Source organism: Haemaphysalis longicornis, unplaced genomic scaffold (genome assembly GCF_048455015.1).
Source record: "Haemaphysalis longicornis isolate Haplotype H1 unplaced genomic scaffold, Haemaphysalis longicornis Haplotype H1 scaffold_3, whole genome shotgun sequence".
NCBI classification, from domain to species: domain Eukaryota; kingdom Metazoa; phylum Arthropoda; class Arachnida; order Ixodida; family Ixodidae; genus Haemaphysalis; species Haemaphysalis longicornis.
The window spans coordinates 28500395-28522970 of record NW_027526335.1 but is presented as its reverse complement, the minus strand read 5'-3'; the positions used below and the strand labels follow the sequence as shown (position 1 = coordinate 28522970).

General features: G+C 46.1%; 1 protein-coding gene across 2 annotated transcripts; it reads left to right on the top strand.

The window, feature by feature from the left end:
- Positions 1-319: 319 nt before the first annotated feature.
- Ubc4 (ubiquitin conjugating enzyme 4) lies at positions 320-19925 on the top strand. 2 transcript variants are annotated; one of them, XM_077702737.1, is made up of 6 exons: positions 320-513; positions 3382-3534; positions 6042-6124; positions 17024-17187; positions 18341-18405; positions 19134-19925. In XM_077702737.1, the coding sequence occupies exons 1-6, from the start codon at positions 451-453 to the stop codon at positions 19203-19205; spliced, it is 600 nt and encodes a 199-aa protein (XP_077558863.1). In that variant the 5' UTR covers positions 320-450; the 3' UTR covers positions 19206-19925. The 2 variants fall into 2 exon arrangements, with proteins under 2 accessions (XP_077558863.1, XP_077558864.1); XM_077702738.1 differs by lacking the exon at positions 320-513 and adding an exon at positions 1070-1096.
- Positions 19926-22576: the final 2651 nt, after the last annotated feature.

The window sequence follows — 22576 nt, the reverse complement described above, 5'->3', positions numbered from 1 at the left end:
GGCAATGAATGCAATAAAGGGATGTTTTAGAAACATTTTGTTCTTTCAAACTTGCTGCAGCACTGAGGGACTGTGCTTGCTGTAAATAAAGCGGATAAATAAAGCGCCTTTTACATCGCTTCTAGCATGATTTCGAAACCGAAACTCAAACGCCCATAAAAGGCGATACAGACAAGAACTGCCTTCAAATAAACGTATAAATTATTTAAAACATAATCCTTAACTGTATAAGTTGAACTAGTTATTAATAAAACGTTTATTTTTAACTTGTAATTTTATCGCTTGTGTCAACGGTTTAAAGCGGGCGTATGAGCAGTATAGGCGTACTTTTCGTCGCGGGTTTAGTTAATGGCCGTCGGCGAAGGCCGTCAACCCAGCCGATCCAGCTGAGTTGCTTCATAGCTCTGGAGTTTTTAGCTCTAACAAAACATTTATGGATTCTACGATACGATGGCTAACATCGCCGTGCAGAGAATAAAAAGGGAATTTAAGGAAGTCGTCAAAAGTGAAGAGGTGAGCACGTCTTTTGAGCATCACTCATTGCTACTAGACCGTTGTCGATCCGTTGTCGAAGCTCTTGGCATTTTTATCTAGATTCCGTATTCCACGATTCTTTTACGTTCACCGGGAGGTGCGAGCTTCCGTTGAAGAATAAAATCGTTCGCAGATAGGGTCCAGTGCCTCGCGACAGCTGTTATTTGGAAGCCACCGGAACGATCTAAACCCAATGCAATTTCTTGCCGTTATGCGTGGCAGGGTGAAACATGATTTCTACCTGTGCGCACCTATTAACCTGGCCGTGGGAAACTTGCGAGGCGTGATCGGAGCAATCGCGCGTTCTCTCAGCGTGCTCTCTAGAGGCGATCGAGTGCCGGATCGTCACCGAAACACCAGAGGCGTCAAATTCACGCATGCTCACGCGTGGGGAAAGCTTGCAATGCTTTGTATTGTGCCGTCGTGATCCGCAGACTGTTCGGGGCTAATTACACTCGCTGACACGCCTCGTTTAATTTCCCAGTGGAGGTGTGCCCGAACTGGATCGAGGACGGCTCCTAAAGCGGGCGTTGCGGTGCGCTGTTAAGGCATGTCGAAGCACGTGAGTTCGTCGAGTGGTAGCCGCAGTGAAGCTAGCTTTCCAAGCCAGGCGCCAAGGTCGTTTCGCCAGTCATCGGCCGAGCATTCTGCGGAAAGCGTGCTCGGCAGGCGTTGCATTTTGGGCGCCGAAGACTACCTTCGTTCACGTTTCTGCTTTAACGACGATCCCATGCAGCTGCCATCTCGTGTGGTGCTGCGATGCTTCCTGCTGATCGCATACTTTGTCGGTGAATCAGCAAAGGCCGCTGTACGAAGTGCAGCGAGCCGTGATCTGAAGCGCACACTTCATACCTTGAGCGTCGCCCCCTGGTAGCATGATGTCGGGCATTTGCGCCAAAGTACCGCTTTTCTCAGCAGCTTCAAAAACAAATGCCTCGTGTTTGTTGGTCCTGATCACTTCATCTTTTCCGTAATCTTCCCTCCGGTAGTCATTATGACCGTTAAAAACATTGTAAAATGCCTCCAGTTGAGATCACAGTATATGCCTGGGGTTGATCTTTGAATCATGTGTGACTTGTTGCAAAGCTACCCTGTCTACTTAAATAACCTGTCTCTGCGACTCATTTTCTTTTTCTCACCCACTAAATGTCCGTAGCAGCGTTTTGTTAATCTGCAAATGTGCATGTCTTCCTCACCATGTTTATGATCTGTTGCCTACAAGTCTTAAATGACATAGGTCGTGTGTCTTCTTTGACGTCAAAAATTTTGTAACTTTCGTCTGCTCATAGCTTCCATTTTGATTGATCGCCTAAGATAGCTTTTTTCTTCATTTTCGTTTGTGCCTGCTGCTCATGGCATGATTTTTTATGACCTTGTGGTGTCAAACACACACACACATGATCACACTCATGTCAGCGAGATTTCAGCCTATTTAGGAACTCTAGATGGGCTGAGCAAGGTCGTTGCTCTCTGCTGTGACACGCCTGAACAAAACTAGCTTGTTGGTTCAAACAAACAAAATCGGTTCAAGTGGTTGTGGCGGCAAAATGCAAGTTTGTTTTATTCAAAATATTAGGTTTTTTATTGTCCCCTGTGCTTGTCTGGCAGCAAATGCTTTATTCACTGAGAAATTAAGCAAGTTAAGCCAAAATTTTGATTATTCCACTGAATCGTGTGTTTTGTGACGTCTGCAATGAGTCCAATGACGTATAAAAGGCAGGTACTTAAGCAAACATTGCTATGCTGACTAGGGCTGAAAAGAACAGCAAAATGCCTTGTTTGTTGTCGATCCTCCTAGATGGCGTTACGATACTGCTCAGGGCCGCTGTCCACATGCAGTTTGTTTTTGACTGCGTTTGTACCTGGCTACTTTTTGTTATGGTTGATAGTAATTGTTTCGTAAAATTTTGGGTATGCTCGACAGAGTCACAGAAGATAATTTTGCTTATGCCAGTTGGCCAGTGTAAGCTCAACGTGCTGGATGGCTGCGCAGCTATAACCAGCATAGGGCGCACAGTACACACTGGTGCTTCTATGTTTACATGTGCGTTCATAACTTCCATTGTTTACCCCCACCAGTCTTACCGCTAAGCACAAATAGCTAGTTGTGCTAGCTTATAAGCCCTACCTAACTTGCATTTGCTTTTGCCCACCTCAGCCAATCGCGCAGCTGCCCATAATATGTCATAGGTTCTCGTGCGGGAAGTGAGCTAGTTGGTCATAGTGCCATTCTCATGATGCAGGTTATTTGAGTGAAGCTTGCGTTAAAAGTGGTGTCAGTGTTATTCCAACTAGGCAATCTTTGCTGTACTAGGCAAACTTCTTACTATTGCTGCTTACCCTATCATGCTAAAGATGTAGAGAATTTGGTATTTTTCAAAAACAAACAAATTTTTTGTGGTTTGCTGTCATGAAAATGTGGAAGAAGGTGAATTCTTTTTAGTCTCGAGATTCCCTATAGTAGTCGATGCCCCCAATCGTAAATTACTTGGTTGTGGAGGCCTACCGCAGTGTTCACCCTTTTATCATATCTGTGGAAACATTTACAAGTGCAAAGTGCAGCCAATATTATATGCATTTTGTCATAAAAGGATGAAGGTATGGTGCACATTTGCACCATGTCACTTTTATCCAACAGTTTCTCACTTGCGGTCTTAAACTATATCAAAAATGTGCTATGGAGTAAAGTGCAACTCCACCAATGACAAATGCTTGCTTTGTTGTGAGTAGTAGCAGGAAAATATGTAGATGTCAGAGTTGTTTCCTGCAAAAAGCAACGGTGTGCACTGTGTTCTGCCCTGTCGATCTCTCTTGCGTGCTAAACAGCCTTTTGTTTTCTGCCCCCAGGTTGCCAAGTGCGCCATCAAAGTAGAATTGGTGAATGACAACTACACAGAGCTTCGTGGTGAGATAGCAGGTCCCCCGGACACGCCCTACGAGGGAGGCACCTTTGTGCTAGAAATTCATGTCCCCGAGACTTACCCGTTCAACCCACCCAAGGTGAGTGTGCATCATTCCAACTGTTTGGACGGCCCAATTTGCGTTGAAAAAAATAGAACTAACGACTGCCCTTTGAGGCACTCCCTTTTTTACTGTAGAAAATCATGTATGCCTGGCTATCCGTGGCGGGTAGCCACGTGCTTGGATGGCCCAATTTGTGTTGAAAAAAATAGGGCTTAAGACTGGCCCTTGGGGCACTCCCTTTTTTACTGTAGATAATCATGTATGCCTGGCTACAAACAAAGTGTCCATAGCGGGTAGCTTGGTGAATGTTTTTTCTCTTGCGTGATTGCTGTTGGCACGTGAAAAAGGTTAACATCTGTTTCATAGTAACGTCTGAAGTGGGGTCAATTGGTTAATTTTGAACAGGGAAACAGCACAAAAAATGAGGACGGACAGTCAAGAGCTGGTTTGTGCATTCTCTTGACTGTTAGTTCTCATTTCTCGTGCGGTTTTTCTGTTCAGTATGTTCCATAGTATGAATTTTCGATTGTGCCCTGAGAGGGCAACTTCATCTGGCCCCAAAAATACAGATATTTCAAGAGCCATCTGACTGCATGAAAAATACACATTACTTGTAGATTTCGTGGTTTGGTCAAACAAATATCTTGAGCGCTCAATGAGTGTGGCATTCGCACACTCAGAAACTTTGCCCTTGGGGGCGGGCCATGAAGCTTTGGCAATAAATTGAGGCAGGGCTGCAGAGGGTCATTGCTGCATTTTCAAGGGGCTATGAAACAAGTTCTATTCTTTGACAAACTAGAGTACAGTGTGATCCACTGTTAAAGGGAATGGAGGAATTCATTTCCAATGCCTGTAAAATGTGCCCTAAAGCTCATGTGACTCCACATTGAGTGCCTTTGTTCATGCTGAGGACCAAATTTTGGAGCAACACCCCTCCTGCTTTTTGTACACCTGCGCATTAACTTTAGCAGAGGTTTTAAAGTACACTCTTCCGTTCCCTTTAACAGTGGACTGCACTGTACATTTCAAGAGAGTGTTTTGTGTGGTGTGGTGGAATTGTCATGTGACATGTCTGTCTTGGAAAAAAAACATGGATTCCATGCTTCAGTGAATGATGAACAATACTTAGCATTGCATCGATATACAAGCAGAGGTGGGAACTGCAGCGAAGAGGACCCGTTGCCATCAGTGAGTTGAGGAGGCTGAGACTTGGTAGCTGGTAGTGATAGTGTTTCTCGGTTAGGGGAGGGAGGAGGGTTTGGTGCTTAATAGTGCATAAAAAGGGCACTTAAAAATGTGTGAGTTTAATTGGTGTGTTTGTGTTAATTCTGCAGGCCTGTTGAGTAGCCACTGTGCCAGATCAAAGTTAGCAGACAGCAGTGCTCATTATTGTTACTAATGCTTTGCAAGTACTGGTAGGTGCTCATTTTCCCCGCACCAACGAAAAGCCACGTGTCTGCCATTATGGTGTGGTCATACGATAAAGTCGTATCAAGATGTGTTGGTGTCAACCTGGGGTCTGGGGGCCGAGCTGTTATGCGTGAAGCTGAAAACAGCCGAAATGTAGGGAGCAAACAAGAAACTCTTCTTTACCTGCACACGACTTTCTGTGCTGTTGTCTTGATGTTGCCATGTCACATGTTTACATTTGGAGGCAGTGCTGATTGCATTCAAAAGGCACTTAACGCATTGACTGCAGAGGACCCGGAGTTGTTTGTAAATTAGTTCATAGCCCTTGATTATGGCGTGCCTTATAGCCAAGGAGTAGCTTTAAATCATTAAACCCCAATTTTTTGAAGGTTCATTCGTGCATTTCAAGTCTTGGACAAATTTGTCTGAGAATGGTTAACTTCGGTTCTTTTTTTTTTTTTTTTTTCTGTTCGACTTGTATTCAATTAGAAGATAGGATATTCAATGTCTTATGATATTCTTTTCAATTATGGTCAGTACTATTGGTATTTATAATTGTATGGAAGCACTACAAGTCCTCAACATTTAGAGAAAATCAAGACATATTCTTGATTTACGCTATTGCTCGGGTTGGAGGTAATAGCAGCTGTTCAAAATTCGCTCTTCAGTACTGAGTTGTGGTTTTATTGGCATGTAGGTGCATGCATTATGCTCTACCAACGGCAGGGGAGAGAACCTTACCTGACAAACACTGAAGAAGAGCTGCGAGCATATGTAAGGCTAGTTATGACCGTACACCTAATTAATCTAAACGCCAAACAGCACAGTGCACATTGATTGCTTGTCGTGATGCTCGAGTCCTTGGTGGTCCCATCTGTGTATGAGGCTGTGTATTTTGACTTTGTTTGATGCCTGATTGTGTCAAATTTTAGCAGTTGTCTTAAGGTCAAGTCAGTGAGAGTCAGCTGCATTCAGTTCATAACAGTACTGCACCAATGCTGCATTGTTGTTGTGTTTCCCTGCTGTAGTTAGGGGTTACTAGCACTGCCAGCTTGTTGAAACCCCTGTGGTTCTGTGCACCGCGTGGTGTGGGAGCTCTTCTCCAGCTGCCTGTGCCCTTGTCCTTGACGCAGGTCCGCTTCATTACCAAGATATGGCACCCGAACATCAGCTCAGTGACGGGTGCCATCTGCCTGGACATCCTCAAGGACCAGTGGTAAGGCCACACTCACTCCCGCCCGTGATGTGATGAAGGTCAAGGGGTCAATCATGGGTCTGTAAGGGATGCCTGGAGTGGTGGCAAACGACATGGGTGGCCTTGGCAGAAGAGTGGCAGCGGTGTATGAATGGGAACGAGGATCTGTTGTGTGCCTTGGGTTGTGTGTAGCTGCTTAAAGGAGGTAGTTGCTTTGTTGCTGAGACAGTATGTTCAATAGGGAGAAAAAAGAGCTAGGGAGAGGGCGGATGGAATGTGCGGCATTGGAATCAGTTTATCTGCTGGATGGCTGCTAAGCACCTGTGGCACTTGTGCTCTGGCATATGAGGCATCACTTAGGAATGTAGAGCTAATGCTGGGCCCCACAGGGAAATAAACTTGGGTAGCTGAAATGGCCCCCGGGATACTTTTGTACCCGGCTCTACTCTGAGGGCATTGTTACTGTATAAATGCACCATTTCAGACCACGAAGGCTCAGGGGTCTCTTAGAAATGCTTGGTAAGAGGTTAGAATTGGCTTCGGGAAGAGTCGTCACCCTGCCGCACAGTGGTGTGCACTGTTTAAGTAGGCGACATTGTGCTGGCACTCATTACATATGGTGCTATGGCCGGGTGCTGTCAGAGTCCACCTTTATGGCCCTTTTGTCAAGAGAGCCAGCTACCAAGGATTGCAGTGACAGCTCATTGCGAGTATCTCAGCTGCTTGGCTCGACTGCAACAGCAAAAAAAGTAAACTGTTAGCACTTATTGCAATTTCTCAAGGAGCGTTACAGGCAGTGCTATTGGTCCATGTCGGCTCATGTAAGAATCCTAGAACAAGTGAATCCCAGTTGGGGGTAGGTTGGCAAAGGTGCCAAGAGTCGTCACTGCTCATGGCATTAAAACTCAGTTTTTTGGCTCAACCTGAAGCAGCAAGTAAAATGGAAGTCTTGGCTTCAGCGTCGCTTTGCTTTCACTTATATCTAATAACAAAAAGAATGCGAGAGGCATGTGGGGCTTGCCCAGAGAAGAGGTGGGGCTGCTACAAGGGAGCTACTTTATAGATGGTATTCATTCAAAAGTTTAGCGGTCAATTTCTTCGCTTGGCAACACTGGAAACGGCCACAGACATGACCGATGCGCCACGGATATGGACAAGTACCACCATCCCGTGGAGCCCAACGTAACGAGTGACGGCGCACTCACACGGTTGCATGGAGGAGAAGAGGGGTGCCAGATCTGGGGGCCGTGCGCACAACGTTGCCTAGCAACAGACACTTGGCCACAGATATGGCGGCGCACACTTGGTTGCCTGCATGCATTCCACGCCATTGAATACCGGCCATAGTGGTGAGATTTATGTGCCTGGTAGTACCGATGTGAATTGGCGTGCCTCCGCTCTGATGCTTGCAACACATTCCCATATTCTAGTTAACTCTAAAGGGTTAGTAAGACGCTCGCTCTCTTTGTTGCCAGACTACTATTTATTCTGCCAACAACTACCATATAGATGGGTGTTGGCTTTTTTTTTTTTAATTTACCTTTTAGGGAAAATCTCTATCTGCGTACCAGTCAGTAGCAGTCCCAAGTATCAGTCTGTGGGGGGGGGCTGAATGGGGAGGGTTCCAGTACCAAAAAGAATGCAGTAAAAAAAATGTTGCCATTTTATTTCAGAAACAAGTATTTTTACTTTTCACAAATGAATACTGAAAACTTGTAATACAACTTTTTATTTGATTACACAACTGTACAAACGCCTAAATTTTATGTAACCTGAGGGTGATGAACACGTTCTTTTACAGATGAAAGAATAGGAAATGGACATGAAAAAGACCCGTGGTACAAAAAAGACGAAATTGAATTCATTTTAAGTGACAACCCAGTTATTGCGCAATACATAGAGGTTCTAAGTAAGATTTGGAGCAACGATCATAGGATGGTTTGATGCAAGCTAAGGCTGAACCTCAAAAGAGAAAGGAGGAAACTCGTGAAAACTAAGAAACTTCGCCTGGAACCAGTCAGAGCCAGATCGCAGGAGTTTAAAATAACTCTTCGAAACAAATTCGCACTTCTAAACGAGCAGAACGAGGTCAGTGTAGACAGGCTAAATGACAACCTAACATTGGCAATCAGTGAATCAGCAGCAGCTGTGGGAGAAACAACATGTAGGGAACAAACTGAAAAAACTAAGAAAACAAAGGAACTAATTGCCAAATGTAAGAACAAGAAAGTGTCAATTACGGCCCATCAGATTGAATTAGCCGAGCTGTCGAAACTGACTAACAGAAGTCAAACAAACAGCATTCGTTCATATAACGTGGCAGTGATCGAGGAAACTCTGCAAATAGGGGGAAGCTTCAAAGCAACTAAGAGAAAGTTAGCCAGCAACAAAGGCCGGATGTACGCACTCAGAGATGAGCAGGGCAACATTGCGCACAACTCGGACAAGATAATAAAGGTAGCCAGGGGAAACTACTGAGGGTACAGGTTCAACTTGCAATGTTCCTACTAGTAATTAAAGAGGAGGGGAAAAAGGCCGTCACAGGCATGGAAAAAGGAAAAGCTGCAGGTGATGATGGCATAACCGGGGATATTTTGAAGGAAAGAGGAGATATTGTACTTAAAGCACTGCACGGGCCTGATTTTAAGGCCCGAGCCCGGCCCAAGCCCGCTACGCGAAGCCCGAGCCCGACCCGGGCCCGGGCATTCATAAGTGAGCCTGGCCTGAGCCCGGCCCGGGCCCGCCATCTGAAGCTCAGGCCCGGCCCGGCCCGGTAATTTATTTTTTGGCCTAGCGAGGGCCCGTGCGCATGTGACCAGGCCCGGTCTATGACGCTGAAGAAAGTTTGTTTATTATATTCCGGGTGATCAGACGGAGCATCTAGTCTGCAGAAGCACCTCCTGAATTGAAACGCAAAAAATAAGGGTTTAAAAGTGCACGTAGTTTAGCTTTCACCGTCTGCAGTTCACGCCACATCGGCGTAATAATAGCTCGTATTCTTACATGAGAGACACCATCACCTTTGATGACCACACTCTTGGCAACTTCACGTGGTTGTCTTGGCCACAAATTAGTATTGATGAAATTTTTTGATCCGCATTTGAATCAACGTGTATGTACGCACGTTGAAATACTTCACCTGCAGTGGTTGTTAAGCGGTGGTGTTTCTCTGGCACGCGAGTTTGATTCCCGGCCACGGCAGCCGCATTTTGATTGGTGCGACATCTAAAACACACGTGTACATACATAGACATAGGTGCACAGCTCCAGGATGACTGAATTAATTCCTTCCCTTCTTGGGCATTCTTTGTAATCGTATCTTTGGTATGTTAATTATACACCAAAATATAAAATCTTGATGCAGTACAAGAAATGTCATTAAAATTGCAGTATAGTGACCATCAGACCTAGCAAAACACGTTTTTAAAACAATGCGTACAGCTAACAGCAAGAAGCGCGCAACAATAAACCAAGAATATTCATTTTGATGCTCTTTCCTACACTTCACGTCGGACCTATTAACGGTCGTGCCTATGAATTCAAGCCCGAGCCCAGCCAGGGCCCGCCGATAATCGGCTTCGGGCGGCCCGGCCCGGGCCCGTGCAGTGCTCTAATTGTACTGTAAAAGCTTGCTCTACTATTTTTGGAATGCTTGAAGACTCAAAAAGTGCCCATAGCATGGAAAAACGCCAGCATTATTCTGATTCATAAGAAGAAAGATCCCAAGGACCATAAGAATGGCAGACCAATCAGCCTACTCAGTTGTTTACAAGCTGTTTACCAATGTTATAGTTGGCTGCATAGGTGACAGCCTGGATTTCCATCAACCCAGAGAGCATGCTGGGGATAGGAAAGCGTTCTCAACCATGAATCACATCCATGTTGTCAATCAAAGTATAGGAAAATCCGCAGAATACACTAAACCCCTTTACGTGGCATTTATAGACTATGAAAAAGTGTTTGATTCCGTACTCACCATAGCTCTGCTAGAGGCACTAGAAGACCAGGGAATAGAGGAGACCCACATAAGACTCCTAGAAGACATTTATAAGGAATTCATGGGCAAGATGACCCTCCAGAAGCGAAGCGATAAACTTCTGATACGAAAGGGGGTAAGAAAAGGAGATACCATCTCGCCAAAACTATTCACAGCATGTCTGGAGGGTGGGTGTATTTAGGCGGCTTGACTGGGAAAACATAGGATGAAAATTAAGCAGGGAATACTTGAGCCATTTGAGGTTTGCGGACGACATAGTCTTGCTGAGTGAGGCTGCAGAACACCTGCAAGCAATGCTTAAAGAACTAGAATCAGAAAGCACGGCCGTGAGGCTAAAAATAAATCTAAAGTAATGATGAATAAGCATGCCAAAAACGTCCTCTTCAGCTTAGGAGACGGAACGCTAGAAGGAGTAAAAGAATATAACTACCTTCGGACAGATGGTTAGTGCTGACCCCAACCGTGAGAGAAATCCAGCGTATAATAGGCATTGGTTGGGGTGCACTCGGCAAGCACTTCCAAATATGAAAAGTAAGCTACCTCAGTCACTCAAACGAAGAGTCTACAACCAGTGCATAGCACCGGTTATGACATATGGAGCTGAAACTTGGCGCCTTACTAACCAACTAGAAAGCAAACTTAGGTCGGCTCAACAGGCCATGAAACAAACCATGTTAGTGAAACAAACCATGTTAGTAGTAACACTCAGGGACAGGAAACGTTCTACCTGGATCAGAGAAAAAACTACAGTAGAAGGTATCACAGTTCAAATAAAGAAAAAGAAATGGACTTGGGCTGGCCATGTAGTGAGACGAACTGACAACCGGTAAACGATTAGGTTGTAGCGATGCCATCATCGTCATCTTCACCAGCGTCACAATCATCATCAGCACTATCAGCCAGCTGGCACACAGAACAGATTCGGCACACCTCGGGAACGGCACCCTCGTTCTATATGTGCCTCGTCCTGTCCATGGCACAGCCAATGCAACCGCAATAAACGTGGGCTCGGCCACACCGCCTCGTCGGCCGCCTACAATTTGGTGACCCGGACAAGCGGCTCGGCCATGGCATCGCTCTGCGGCTCCCCCGCCACAATGCAGACGACGGCACGCGACGAACATCCATCGCCCTCCCAGAGCTACCCGGGCTGATTCCGTTTGGATCAATTCGTCGCTACCACACCGCGTGGTTCGTGATCCTGGAGAGTAATTTCTATGTCAACGACATTCAGTCCCAGCGACGCATCCCCAGAGCTCACACCACAGCGCAGCCAAGCCCGCACTTTGGCCGTCAGTGTTCAGCATCACGCTTCACAAGGGTAACAGAGTGGATACCAAGAGACGGGTCTAGTAGAAGGGGAAGGCCAATAACTTGATGGAGGGATGAAATACGGAACTTGGGATGTAGACTGTGCGCTCGAGCAGCGCAGGACAGGAGCGGTTCGAGGTCAGTGGGAGGGGCCTTCGTCCTGCAGTGGATCTGAGTAAGCTGATGGTGATGATTATCATTTTCACTGTTTATGAACCGACATAAGTGTTTAAGTGGTTTCCTGTATGTATACATGCAGGAAACCACTTAAGCACTTTAATTTGAATGATTGTGCAACACTGGAAGGGTTTATTAAAGCGACGCTTTGTATGCCTTACTGATGGTGTTCAATGTTGCGCCAAACGCACTTCAGGAAGGCCAACTTTGCACAATGGGTTTCACAAAATGAAGATGATGATGATGGTAAGTGAAGAACGCCTCAAGAAAAAAAGCTCTTCCTGTAATCGGAGACAAACACAGGTCCCTCGCATTATGAATATGGCATCTATCCGATTGGCCATTCCTAAATGATCGAAGCAGCTTCGCATTTTAACCATCTTCCTCTTTAAAGGAGCCATAAGGAGAAAGCACAAGTTTGGTTCATTCAAAAGATTGCCTCATTAGAATCATATTGACACCACTTTTAACGTAACCTTCGCTCAAATAAGCTACATAATTAGGAAAAAAGGGAATGGCCATACGACCCACTAGCTCATTTCCCGCAACAGAACCTATGATGTCATAACTGACAGCTCTGCGATTGGCGGAGGGCGGCAAAGGCAAACGCAAATTAGGCAGAGCTTATAAGCTTGCCGAGCGAGCTATTTGCGCTTATTTGCACATTCTTTTTAAAGCCGTAAGAATGGTGGGACAAACAGTGTAAGTTACGAAAGCACACGTAAACATAGACGTACCGACGCGTACTGATGTTGGTACTGCGCGCACTATGCTTGTTTAGCTGCACAGAACTGCGGGGCTTTGGAGTTGTCTCCGACGACACTGGCCGATTGATTGACGCAACGGTGTCTTACGTGACCATATTTGTCGAGCGAGCACTACGGTATGTTTCACGAAACGATTTTCTCCCAGAACAAAAACAAGCCAGGTTTAAATACGGTCAGAAACAAACCAAAGGCAGAAAACGGCTTGCCACGGTATGGTGGCGCCATCTAGGTTCAGTAACGTTAACAAACGCGCGAGTACCTTGATGCCAGCGCCGCCGAACAGGGTGGAGACACCCTTTGAACGGTCCCGTGCCGCTGCAGTTGGGTCAACGTGCTCAACGCGTTGTTCTTTTCGTTTCGCACGAGACCCAGCAACGCGAAACAGATAAGATGATTCAAACTTTGGCAGTTAACCGCGTTACGGCGATAATTTTAGCACGGTTTTGATACAATGACTTGCTTCGGCGGCGAGCTAGTGACCCAAAATGGCGGCGCCAGCGTATACGTGAATCGAGGGACCCTAGGCTGGAGAGCGGTCGGTTCCTGTGATGTCATTGGAGACCACGAAAACACACGATTTAGCGGGAAAATAAAAATTTTAAGTTAAATTGATTAATTTCGCAGTGAATAAAGCATCGTTTGCATTCGGACAAGCGCTGGGGGTACTATAAAACACGAAATCTTTCGAATAACACAAACTTGTATTTTGTCTTCATGTCTCCTTTTAAGAAAGGGGCTGTGATTTTTTGAACAATTATGATTTACACTTGTGACTCGTTACAGAGTGGTAATCGGCACTTGCAGTACAGCTATTTGATCACTGCCAGCTCAAACTTAAGTACAAACTTGCAACACACTTTTCCTTCATGTACAGGTAGTACTTTACCCTTTATCACGGAGTCTTACAGACTACAGTAGACTCTCGATAAACGGAACTTCAAGGGACCGAAAAAATTAGTTCTGTTTAACAAGAGTTCCGTTTACTGAGATGTGAAAGTGCATATTTTTGTACGTACACACTCTTAATACCATTTCATGAAACTCTAAGCACTAGAAGGTGAATGTAGCTGAAAGCTTTTCAGAAAGTAAGAAAACTACTAGAGGTTTAGGCGCAGCATTCACAAAGTTGATTTGGCAACAATGAGTCGCTGTGCACTACAAAATGCGTCAATTATTTTTGTTTAAGTCCTTGCAACTGCATCTTCATGAAGGCCAGAGGCCTCAACTTCATGGGAGCTTACGAGCCACCGAATTTAGAAGATGGCAATGCGGTAATGAAGCACGAATAGCACCACGATGGCACGGACGAGGCGGCAGGAGTGAAGCCCTGTAACCTCGGCGTCTTGAATCGAGACTGAACGACTGGAACAAGAACTGTGATGTTGCATTCGTTGCGCTAACACGGCTGACCACTAGCAAGACGAGGCTTACGATGCCAATGAGGATAAAAAAAAAACATAGGGGAAGAAAAAACAAAAACGAAACAGCCGGAACCCCAAAAAGCTGATTCTCATTCCAATGGGTTTCACAAGATGTTCCATTTCAGTTTTTTCACGTTATCTGAATACAAAACCAACCAACTTACAGGCTACTGTTCCGTTTTAGCGGCAATTCCATTTAAGCTATTTCCATTTATCGAGATTCTACTGTATTTTTATACAAGAAATATATGGATGCGTGTAAATATATAAACATATTAAATAAATTTGTGTACGAGGACATGCTTTTTTTTTTCCCCGAAAAGAACTTGATAACGGAAGTGTAAAGCACTAGAGGATTGAATTATAGAGCAAATGGAGCAGTGGTTTTATGAAAATGAAATTTGTTACAGTAATAATGTTGCAAAAAGTGGAAACAGTAAGGATAACGTGTGCATTATGCTAGTTTTGTTGCCTCTAGCCGATGTTTATGTGACATGTCATGGCCCCTCATCTGGTTTAAAGCCGCCATGGAAGCTTCAGAAAAGAAAGTCATTCCCTTGGCTTCTCGCACCTGCAAAGCATTCTATGAAGCAGTGTGTGTGAGCATGAATGTCCTGGTGGATGTTCAAAAGGACTAATCCTGTGAGATACTCCTCAGTCACCGTCGAGCACAGCCATGTCTTCAAGCACTGTAACATTGAGAACGTGCGGTGTGCTGATGCGACACTGATTGGAAGCCATGCTGGGGTCTGCCGTAGTGTTCGTACATGTGGAAACACAACTTCGTCGCAAGCATTGAGGGATTCAGGGCAGTAGATGGAACCTGACTGGTAATAGCCTATTGGAGCCGTGTGGCATTCCACAGCAGAAGTTCAGAACCTAAAAAGACACTGAAGTCAACCATCAAGTTGGCTTTAAATGAAAGTCTGACCTTCCCATAGCCATTTGAGCATTGATTCGGGGCCGAAAAATGCCTTCATTGCTGAGAAATCGCTAATTTTGCATCACGATAAACCGTTGGCAAGCGAAACATTGGTGATGTATAGCGATATAGAAGCAACTGAATACAATGACACCACGTACCGAGTGGTTTGGTCAATTTCGGTCAAATCAGTCTTGCTTCCACAAACTCCCACGTCCTTTGCAGCTGTGGACCACGAAGCAAAATGTTCCTTCGTGGGATCCGTGATTTGTACTGACACTTTGTGAGGGAAAAAAATAAGAAAAGAGGAAAACCATATTGACCTTTCGAAGCCCCGCAAATGTTGGCGTCGAACCAAATTCCCGTGTGTAGCTTGCACGCTTCCTCAAAAAGCAGTACTGCTGCCCCAAGCATGGACGAGTAGCACCATCTAGCGGCAGCCAGGAAAGGCATGCACTCCAGACGATTTAAGCACTTTCGGTGCAAGTTGCGCGGTGTAGCCAGTGGCGCAGCACTTGTCTTCACTTTATCGTTTATGTACGCTTTATTTTAAAAGAAGCTATGTGTAAGAGTGCTATATTCGTGTTCTCGGGGAGCTAACGTATTGATCTAAAGCAACTTGTATTTTGACTGTATTTGTATTTTGAGCACTTTCATCATCATGCTACGGCTACTTGATTTGAGTATTTGATTATACCGACCAGCAAGTGATTCTAGTGTCACTTCCTTTGCACCTCTCCTTTATGAGAGTGTGGGGCATGCAAATGTTCAAGTCATAAACTGGCAGGGTTTCATCAGGAAAACATGTAGACAGGTCAATGGTGACTGCTCCCAAAATTGGAATAAAAACTGTGCGCTGCTAGAAAGTTTCAAAGGTCCTCAATGTGTCCGTTCTGGTTGCACATTTGCAGCTTTCCTGTGTGGGTTACCAATAGTTTGATGTCTGTTAGATGTGCAGTTACCCTAAATTCCTTAAAAAGTTTGCTAAACTTTGACGAACACTTCTCTTGTCTAGGCCTCAAAAAATTATAGTGCAAAAATGTAGTGTTCAGGACCGGGGTTTCTTTCTGGAAAAGCCTGCTTAGTTTCCTGTCAAGGCAAGAATACCACTCATGGCGAGTAAAACAACCAAAAAGTTGCAAAGAGGCTTTAGTGCACCTCACAAGACAGCAGAGTGTTACGAATACATCTGTGTGCTGCTGTGTCACGCCACCGCCTTCGCCAAAGACCCCAGTGTGAGCACGCCGTCACTCCGCGGGCATTTATCGTTTCTCCCTCTGCATGAAATGTCTCTCTCGGGCTCTCAGCGGTGCTGAGAAATATGGCTACAGACTCCAATCAAAGATACAACAAATGGAGAACCCGACGTTTCGTAACCAGCCCGGTTCCTTCTTCAAGGGTGGCTAGGGCCACGCTGCAGTGGCATCTATAGTCATTCAGCACGTTTGGTCTCTCACAAAGCTATTCATTGTGGAGTACAGGCAGTAGAGTTCCAAGGGCGCAATTTAGGTTTTGTGGAGCTCACTGAATGTGCCACAACTCAAGCAGAGGCCTCTACCTACACCAGGCGCTTTGTCCTTTATCGCACAGTCTTTAGGGGAGGAGGGAGAAGGAGGTGTGCTCGAAGGCGTGTGCGTGATGTGTGCCCTTTCTTTTTTAAATGTGCGGTTCAACGCCACGGTGGCTCCTTCCACGTAAGACACAGGCACGCATTTTGGAGATCCATCGGTCAATGTTTTCCAGTTCTGTTCGTCGTAGCACAACTGCATTCCACCATGAATGAATGAGTGATACTTTCTGCCCATGATCAGTCATTCTGTTCACCTCGGGGAGATGGAGAGGTGTCGCTGGCAGTCCTCCCTTTGTCCTCGTTCTCCGTCTTCCTTGGTCTGCCCCACCAGTCCTTTGCATTTGTACCGTGACATTGTCAACTAGACGTGTGCCGCTGTGGTGACAACCAGAGGGGAATGCTGGCATCTGCGCTTCTGTGGTGCAACCCTCTTGTGCTCAAATCACTTACCAACTCTGTGGTTTTTGGTGGTGCAGCAGGTTGCAGCAGGTGGGCCGAGTGCGCACTTCCGCCGGTCACAAAAAGGGCAAAAGTGAGGAGGTGCAAGTCTCCACCTCACGGAAATGAGATGCTATACAAAATAAACTAGAAGCCGAGGACCTCCTTGGGGGGGCAGGGGGAAGTACCGGCAGCGCCACTGGTATCAGCTCATACCATGTAACTGTACGCTCCTTCTGTCTTCCGCCTAGCACCGCTGGGTGTTTGCCATGTGAATCCAACCGAGTGTTGCCTCCTCACCTCCTCTGTGATTGCAGGGCAGCGGCGATGACGCTGCGGACGGTGCTGCTATCGCTCCAGGCGCTGCTGGCGGCCGCTGAGCCGGACGACCCCCAGGACGCCGTGGTCGCTCGCCAGTTCAAGGAGAACCCCGAGATGTTCAAGCTCACGGCCCAGCACTGGGCACAGGTCTACGCCGGAGGTATGCGACAACTCCTCCCAGATTCCCAGTGCGGCATTGCATTGCTGGCATCCGTGTTCTCAGCAACTGGCCCATGGTTTGTTGTGGCCATAGCGTGCATGCCGGGGGTTGCAATACTATTATGACCTCATTGAAAATGGATTCTGCCCAAACCGCCGGTCCGTATATTTCTTTTGAACACCGAGATCAGTGACTACCATGCTATACTGTGTTATGGGCCCTGATACTTTATGGCCTGAAATTTATAAAAAAGTAGGGTGGGAACAGTCTCTGGTATCAAACAAACAAAAAAAATTGAGAAAGGCTTGCCAACAAAAGAATGCTTACTTGCGTAAGCTTGTTCAATCTGAGGCCCGCAGGTTTCAGAGTGATTGATGACTTGGGATGTTGTTGTAAACCTGTTTAATATTGTTGGGATGGAATAAAATCAATTTTCGCCTGTGGGTTCAGCTTCTCAAAAGATAAATTTTCCCACCTCCTGAAGCAGCATGACCTCCATTGTCGCAAGTAGAGAACGTTTGGCGCCAGTGCAGGGGGAAGAGCGTAGTTCTAGTAGTATAGGCGGCGCTTGTACTTCAAGATGTGGTAAAAATGACCGTTTTGGAAGCTGCTTGCAAAGGCAATGTTTTTATTAGATTACAAAATAACCGGGCAAGTGGGGTCATCAATCTTAGTGGTAAAGAAATAAACCATAAAATGTGAGCTTTGCACAAAATTTGAGTACAAATGAGCCAGCACCTTAGACAAAAGAAGTTATTGAAATGTTGATTACAGAATTGCAGCGCCCCATATAACGCCTTATTCTAGCTAAAGTTGGTGCGCAGATAAATAACCCTTAGCATGTAGCCAGCCATAAGTTCAGACTTCAGGCCACAGCAAGACTGAGTGCTTGTGTGTAGTTGATTCTGGTGCTCGAATCATTTTGAATTGCAAAACATAAGGAGCATTTGCAAATCTATGAAAGAGGGCTTCATATGCAGTGGACATCAGCAGGATGATGATAATTGTAATGGCTAATAAAAGTTGCTTGCATTTAAATGGCATTTATGGAACAGCCAATTTAGTGGTAATTTTTTTCCTAGAAGATGTGTTCAGAGAAGCTCTGCTGGAGCAGTGGGCGGCATCCCTTCAGTGCTCTTTCTGATTATTCCAGGTCCAAAGCATTTCCCCGACTTCGATGCGAAGATCAAGAGGCTCCTAGACATGGGAGTTGAGGAGGTGGGTGACGCTATCAAAGCTCGCTGCTGCTTGTGAGGCTTAGCTTCCTGATGAGTGTGCTCAGGTTGGATGTGTGCTTCTTTTCTACCTCAATGGGCCATGGAGCGAAGGGTGATAGGAGTAACGCTTGGGGACAGGAAACGAGCTTCCTGGGTCAGGAAACAAACTCGAGTGGAAGATGTCATAGTTAGAATTAAGAAAAAGAAATGGACTTGGCTGGCCTTGTGGGAGGCGAAATGACAACCGGTGATGACAAGTTTGGGCTTGGAAGGTGGGAACCAGAAAACCGGTTTTGCCTTCCAAGCCCAAACTTCAAACAGTTGTAACTTCTGCTACAGACCAGATAGAATGATAGTGTTAGTCTTACTGCACTCCTTGATTTGTGCACAGTTCACTGGTACCTTGTTCAGCTGCATCACTTCAGCCGTTCTTTCACAAAAGCTGTCAAAAAATCAAGTATAAAAATTCGCATAAATTTGAATGAAAAACTACATATGTCATCCAATTTTTATCATCATAACTGCAAAAATAAAATTTTTCATCGAAGACTCATATGCCCCCTTAACTCAATGGAGGGATGAAATAAGGAAATTCGGAGTCAAAGAATGCACTTGGGCAGCACAGAACAGGAGCAGGTGGAGGTCAGTGGGAGAGGCCTTCAGTAGAGGCCTTCATGAAATGCCGATGTACAGTAGGCTGATGTTGCCTGTTCGTTTTTCTCCCTGCAGCACCGAGCACGTGTCGCACTGTCGTCTTACTCGTGGGACCTCGAGAAAGCTACGGAAGCCATCTTCAGCTAAGGCTGGGTGAAAGAAAATCTAACCCTGGACTCCTCTTCAATTCCGTCTCTGTCTTTTTCTCCCATCTCTTGCTCTCACTATCTCTGTGGTGCTCCTCATTGAGCACACTCACAACTTGCCTCATGTTGTTTTTTTATTATTCAACTATCGTGTGAAAGGGACACCAGGGATGGCGACCATGATATAAACAGAGGTGTGCCTTGGGCGAATTTCGCAGTAACGTTACAACCTTAGAGGTACCACTAGCATTTGCACTATGTCTGCAGCAGAACACTGTAAAAAAGTTGTATTTGAGCTAGGTAGACTCGCCAAGAAATTTTTGCCCAAAGAGATTGCCTGCATGGCTTTTTTTTGCTTGCTTGAACATGATTGTGGCTGTAAGTGCATCAGTTGAAGTGGCAAGTAAAGTGAAGTTTGTGATTTATTTATGGGGGATTCCACAGGGGAACCACATTGAAAGTGTATTATCTTTTTTTTTTTTTTTTTGTGAAGCTGAAATTGTTCCAATTGTGGCGTAAGCAGATTACCCGTACTCAGACTTCCTTGGTGCTCGCCTGATAAAAGTTATTTTTCCCCCCTCTCTCTAATTCGGGACTGTATATTCGCCCTAGAGTTTGCTGCAGAAGTTCTATTTTTCTATTGAACATTGAAGATGCCCCTTTTTTGCCCTGTTTCTTTCGCCATGATTGAGCATTAAAGGTGTGCTTTTAATGGACTAAACGCTGTGTGCCCGTGGGTATTCATTGGTGTGGAGCATGCTAACCGAGCAGTGAAGAAGCATATACAATATATAGTGGTGCTGTGATAGTCCGAGGTACTGGTTTGTATGCAAGGACGGTGGTTTGGACAATAGAAAAAGACGCCGCCTGTGGAAGACACACAAGTGGGTACAGCAAAACCTCGTTAAAAGAGACACTCAAGGGACCCGAGAAACACGTCTCCTGTAGCCAAGGTCTCTTGTATGCGATGTTGCCAACATGGAAAGCGTAGGAAGACTGACCAAACCATTTTCATTCAATTGTACCTTATAACCAAATATCTCTTGTAACAGTGTCTCATGTAACGAGGTTTTACTGCACCACAGTTGGACGTCCTTTTGCTGCAAGGGCTCCAGCAGAGAACTGGTTCTGGTGTGGCGCCTGGTAGCCAACTGGCTAGTTACGTGCTTGTGCAGTTGTGCTGAGCGTGTACAGACTGCCGTACTGGAACCAGTTGTGGGCTTACATGGTCCTCTTACTGTGTACGTGCCAGCATTAAGACCCAGTAATATGTTGGTTCGTAGTTGCCGAAGAAAAAAATCCCCGAGGCACTTGTATCTGCTTACATGCTTTAAATGTGGATGATGGTAGATTCTTCTGGTGATATGTAAAAAGATGTTGAGTGCTCTGAAGAAGTTATCATCTTATTTTATTTAGTATTGTATAAATGCAGCAACCGTCACTTAACTCCACTACTTTGGCATTGTCAGCGTTCTCTGTAACGATAATTATGATGGCTCACAGAAAACGGTTCATACCTAGTTGGAGGTGGGGAAAGGGGCCAAGAAGGAGTATCAGCGAATCTGATTAAACATCATCAAAACAGGAGAGTGGAAGGTAAGGCCTAGGCTGAATGGAAAAGAAGAAAGGAAGGAGCGGTAATATTGAAGAAAAAAGTAAACATGATGAGAATAGCTCTTGCACAGCACAGGAGCCTTCGCTGAGGGGAACAAATGAATGTTGTGGCACTGGGGCACACATTCCTATGGCAGTGGCCCAGCTGTGTGCACTCCACGTGATAGGAGAGTGTGATTTCAGCCCAAAGCATCCACCCCCCGTCTGCATTTCCTCCACTAAGAACCCTACCCTTACCCCAAGCAAGCGATGGGAGATCTTGCTGTCCAGCCCCGCCTTGGAGGATCAGCTACAGCTGGTTACCAGGGGCCAGGTGGCAAAGGCAGCATATGGAATCCCGTGAAGAGGGAGCCACTCTCTGCCAGCGCGTTTCGTGTTGTCATGCTCTGCATCAAAAGTTTTTCCTCCTTATCCTCGAGAGGCAAAAACAGAGGAAGAGTCGGTGGCAGCCCTGGACGTCGCAGAGGAATCTCCGCAGTCTGTTCTGTCTGCCGGTTATACAACCGGTGGCGGGCTAGAGAGGAATGTTCAAGAGATTCAATTTCTCGGCACCCGCCGCGGTTGCTCAGTGGCTAAGGTGTTGTGCTGCTGAGCACGAGGTCGCGGGTTCAATTCCTGGCCGCGGCGGCCGCTTTTCTGATGGAGGCGAAAAGCAAAAACGCCCGTGTGTGCGAGATTTCGGCGCACGTTAAAGATCCCCAGGTGGTCAAAATTTATCCGGAGCCCTCCACTACGGCGCGCCTCATCGCCTGCGTTGCGTCGGCGCGTTAAACCCTACAATCAATCAATCAATCAATTTCTCGGCAGCAGTGGCACAAGAGAGAAGTCGCCGAGTGCCCGATGCATGTACGTATAAATTTTCATTGGGCAGAAGGGTGGCCAGTGGCCTAAGAAAGGAGGGGGTTATTTGAGATCGGATGCAGGGCTCCTCTAGGCCCTGGATTTTTCACGCTGCACCTCTGTCTTTTGCGAAGTCTCACAGGGGGAGTAACATCTCATTGGCATGACTGGGATTTATGGGCGTCTACTCTTCATATGATGACACCTGTTGGGCGTGCCGGGCCTGGAGTTGGAGGGTCCCACAATCTGACTGGATTTGTCAAATGACCTGTTTAACTGTGGAGTCCTTGCAGTACGGCCAGTGGCACGTAAGTATTGAGAGGTCCCAACACAGTGAAAAGAAGTCAGTGAAACCACGCAAGCGAGTTAGGCGGAAACTTTTCATAGTGAAACCTGAGAGAGAGAGAGAAATGACATTTATTGAAAGAGCTTCCCCTTATGGGGCGGTGGCGGCTGCCCACAGGGCCACAGCGACCTGGAGGCCTCGGGAGGTGACTAGCACCTGGTCCGAAACCTCGGAGCTCCTGGTGTTCAGGTGCAGCTGACCTGCTCTCAAGTGCAGTCACATGCTACATTCCGTGAGACTGTCCAGGGCACCTTCTGCTCTGGACAGTCAACGAAGCCGGATTTTTGTACTCGGGAGGCATGTAAGGCTACCGCTTAAAAATATTTTGTTCTATTGCTGTAGGTTTCCCTACTCCACCTCTAAAAAAATTAGAGCTAAAATCAGGGCCGTAGCTATCATTTTTTTTTTTTCGGAGGGGGTTTGGGTTATGCGAAGGGCGTAGGTTTGCTGATAGAAACATTAAGTCTCGCTTACGCGCTGCCTAAAAAAATTTCGGAGCCCCAACTCCCACCCCCCCTTCTGGCTACGTCCCTGGCTAAGATGAACCCGCGTGAAACGGCTTGTATCGTGTC

Excerpts from the sequence above, each read along its gene's own strand:
- Ubc4 (XM_077702737.1), top strand. The coding sequence starts at position 451 with ATGGCTAACATCGCCGTGCAGAGAATAAAAAGGGAATTTAAGGAAGTC. Across the intron at positions 514-3,381 it reads AAGTCGTCAAAAGTGAAGAG|GTTGCCAAGTGCGCCATCAA; the intron begins GTGAGCACGTCT and ends TTCTGCCCCCAG. Across the intron at positions 18,406-19,133 it reads TAGACATGGGAGTTGAGGAG|CACCGAGCACGTGTCGCACT; the intron begins GTGGGTGACGCT and ends TTCTCCCTGCAG.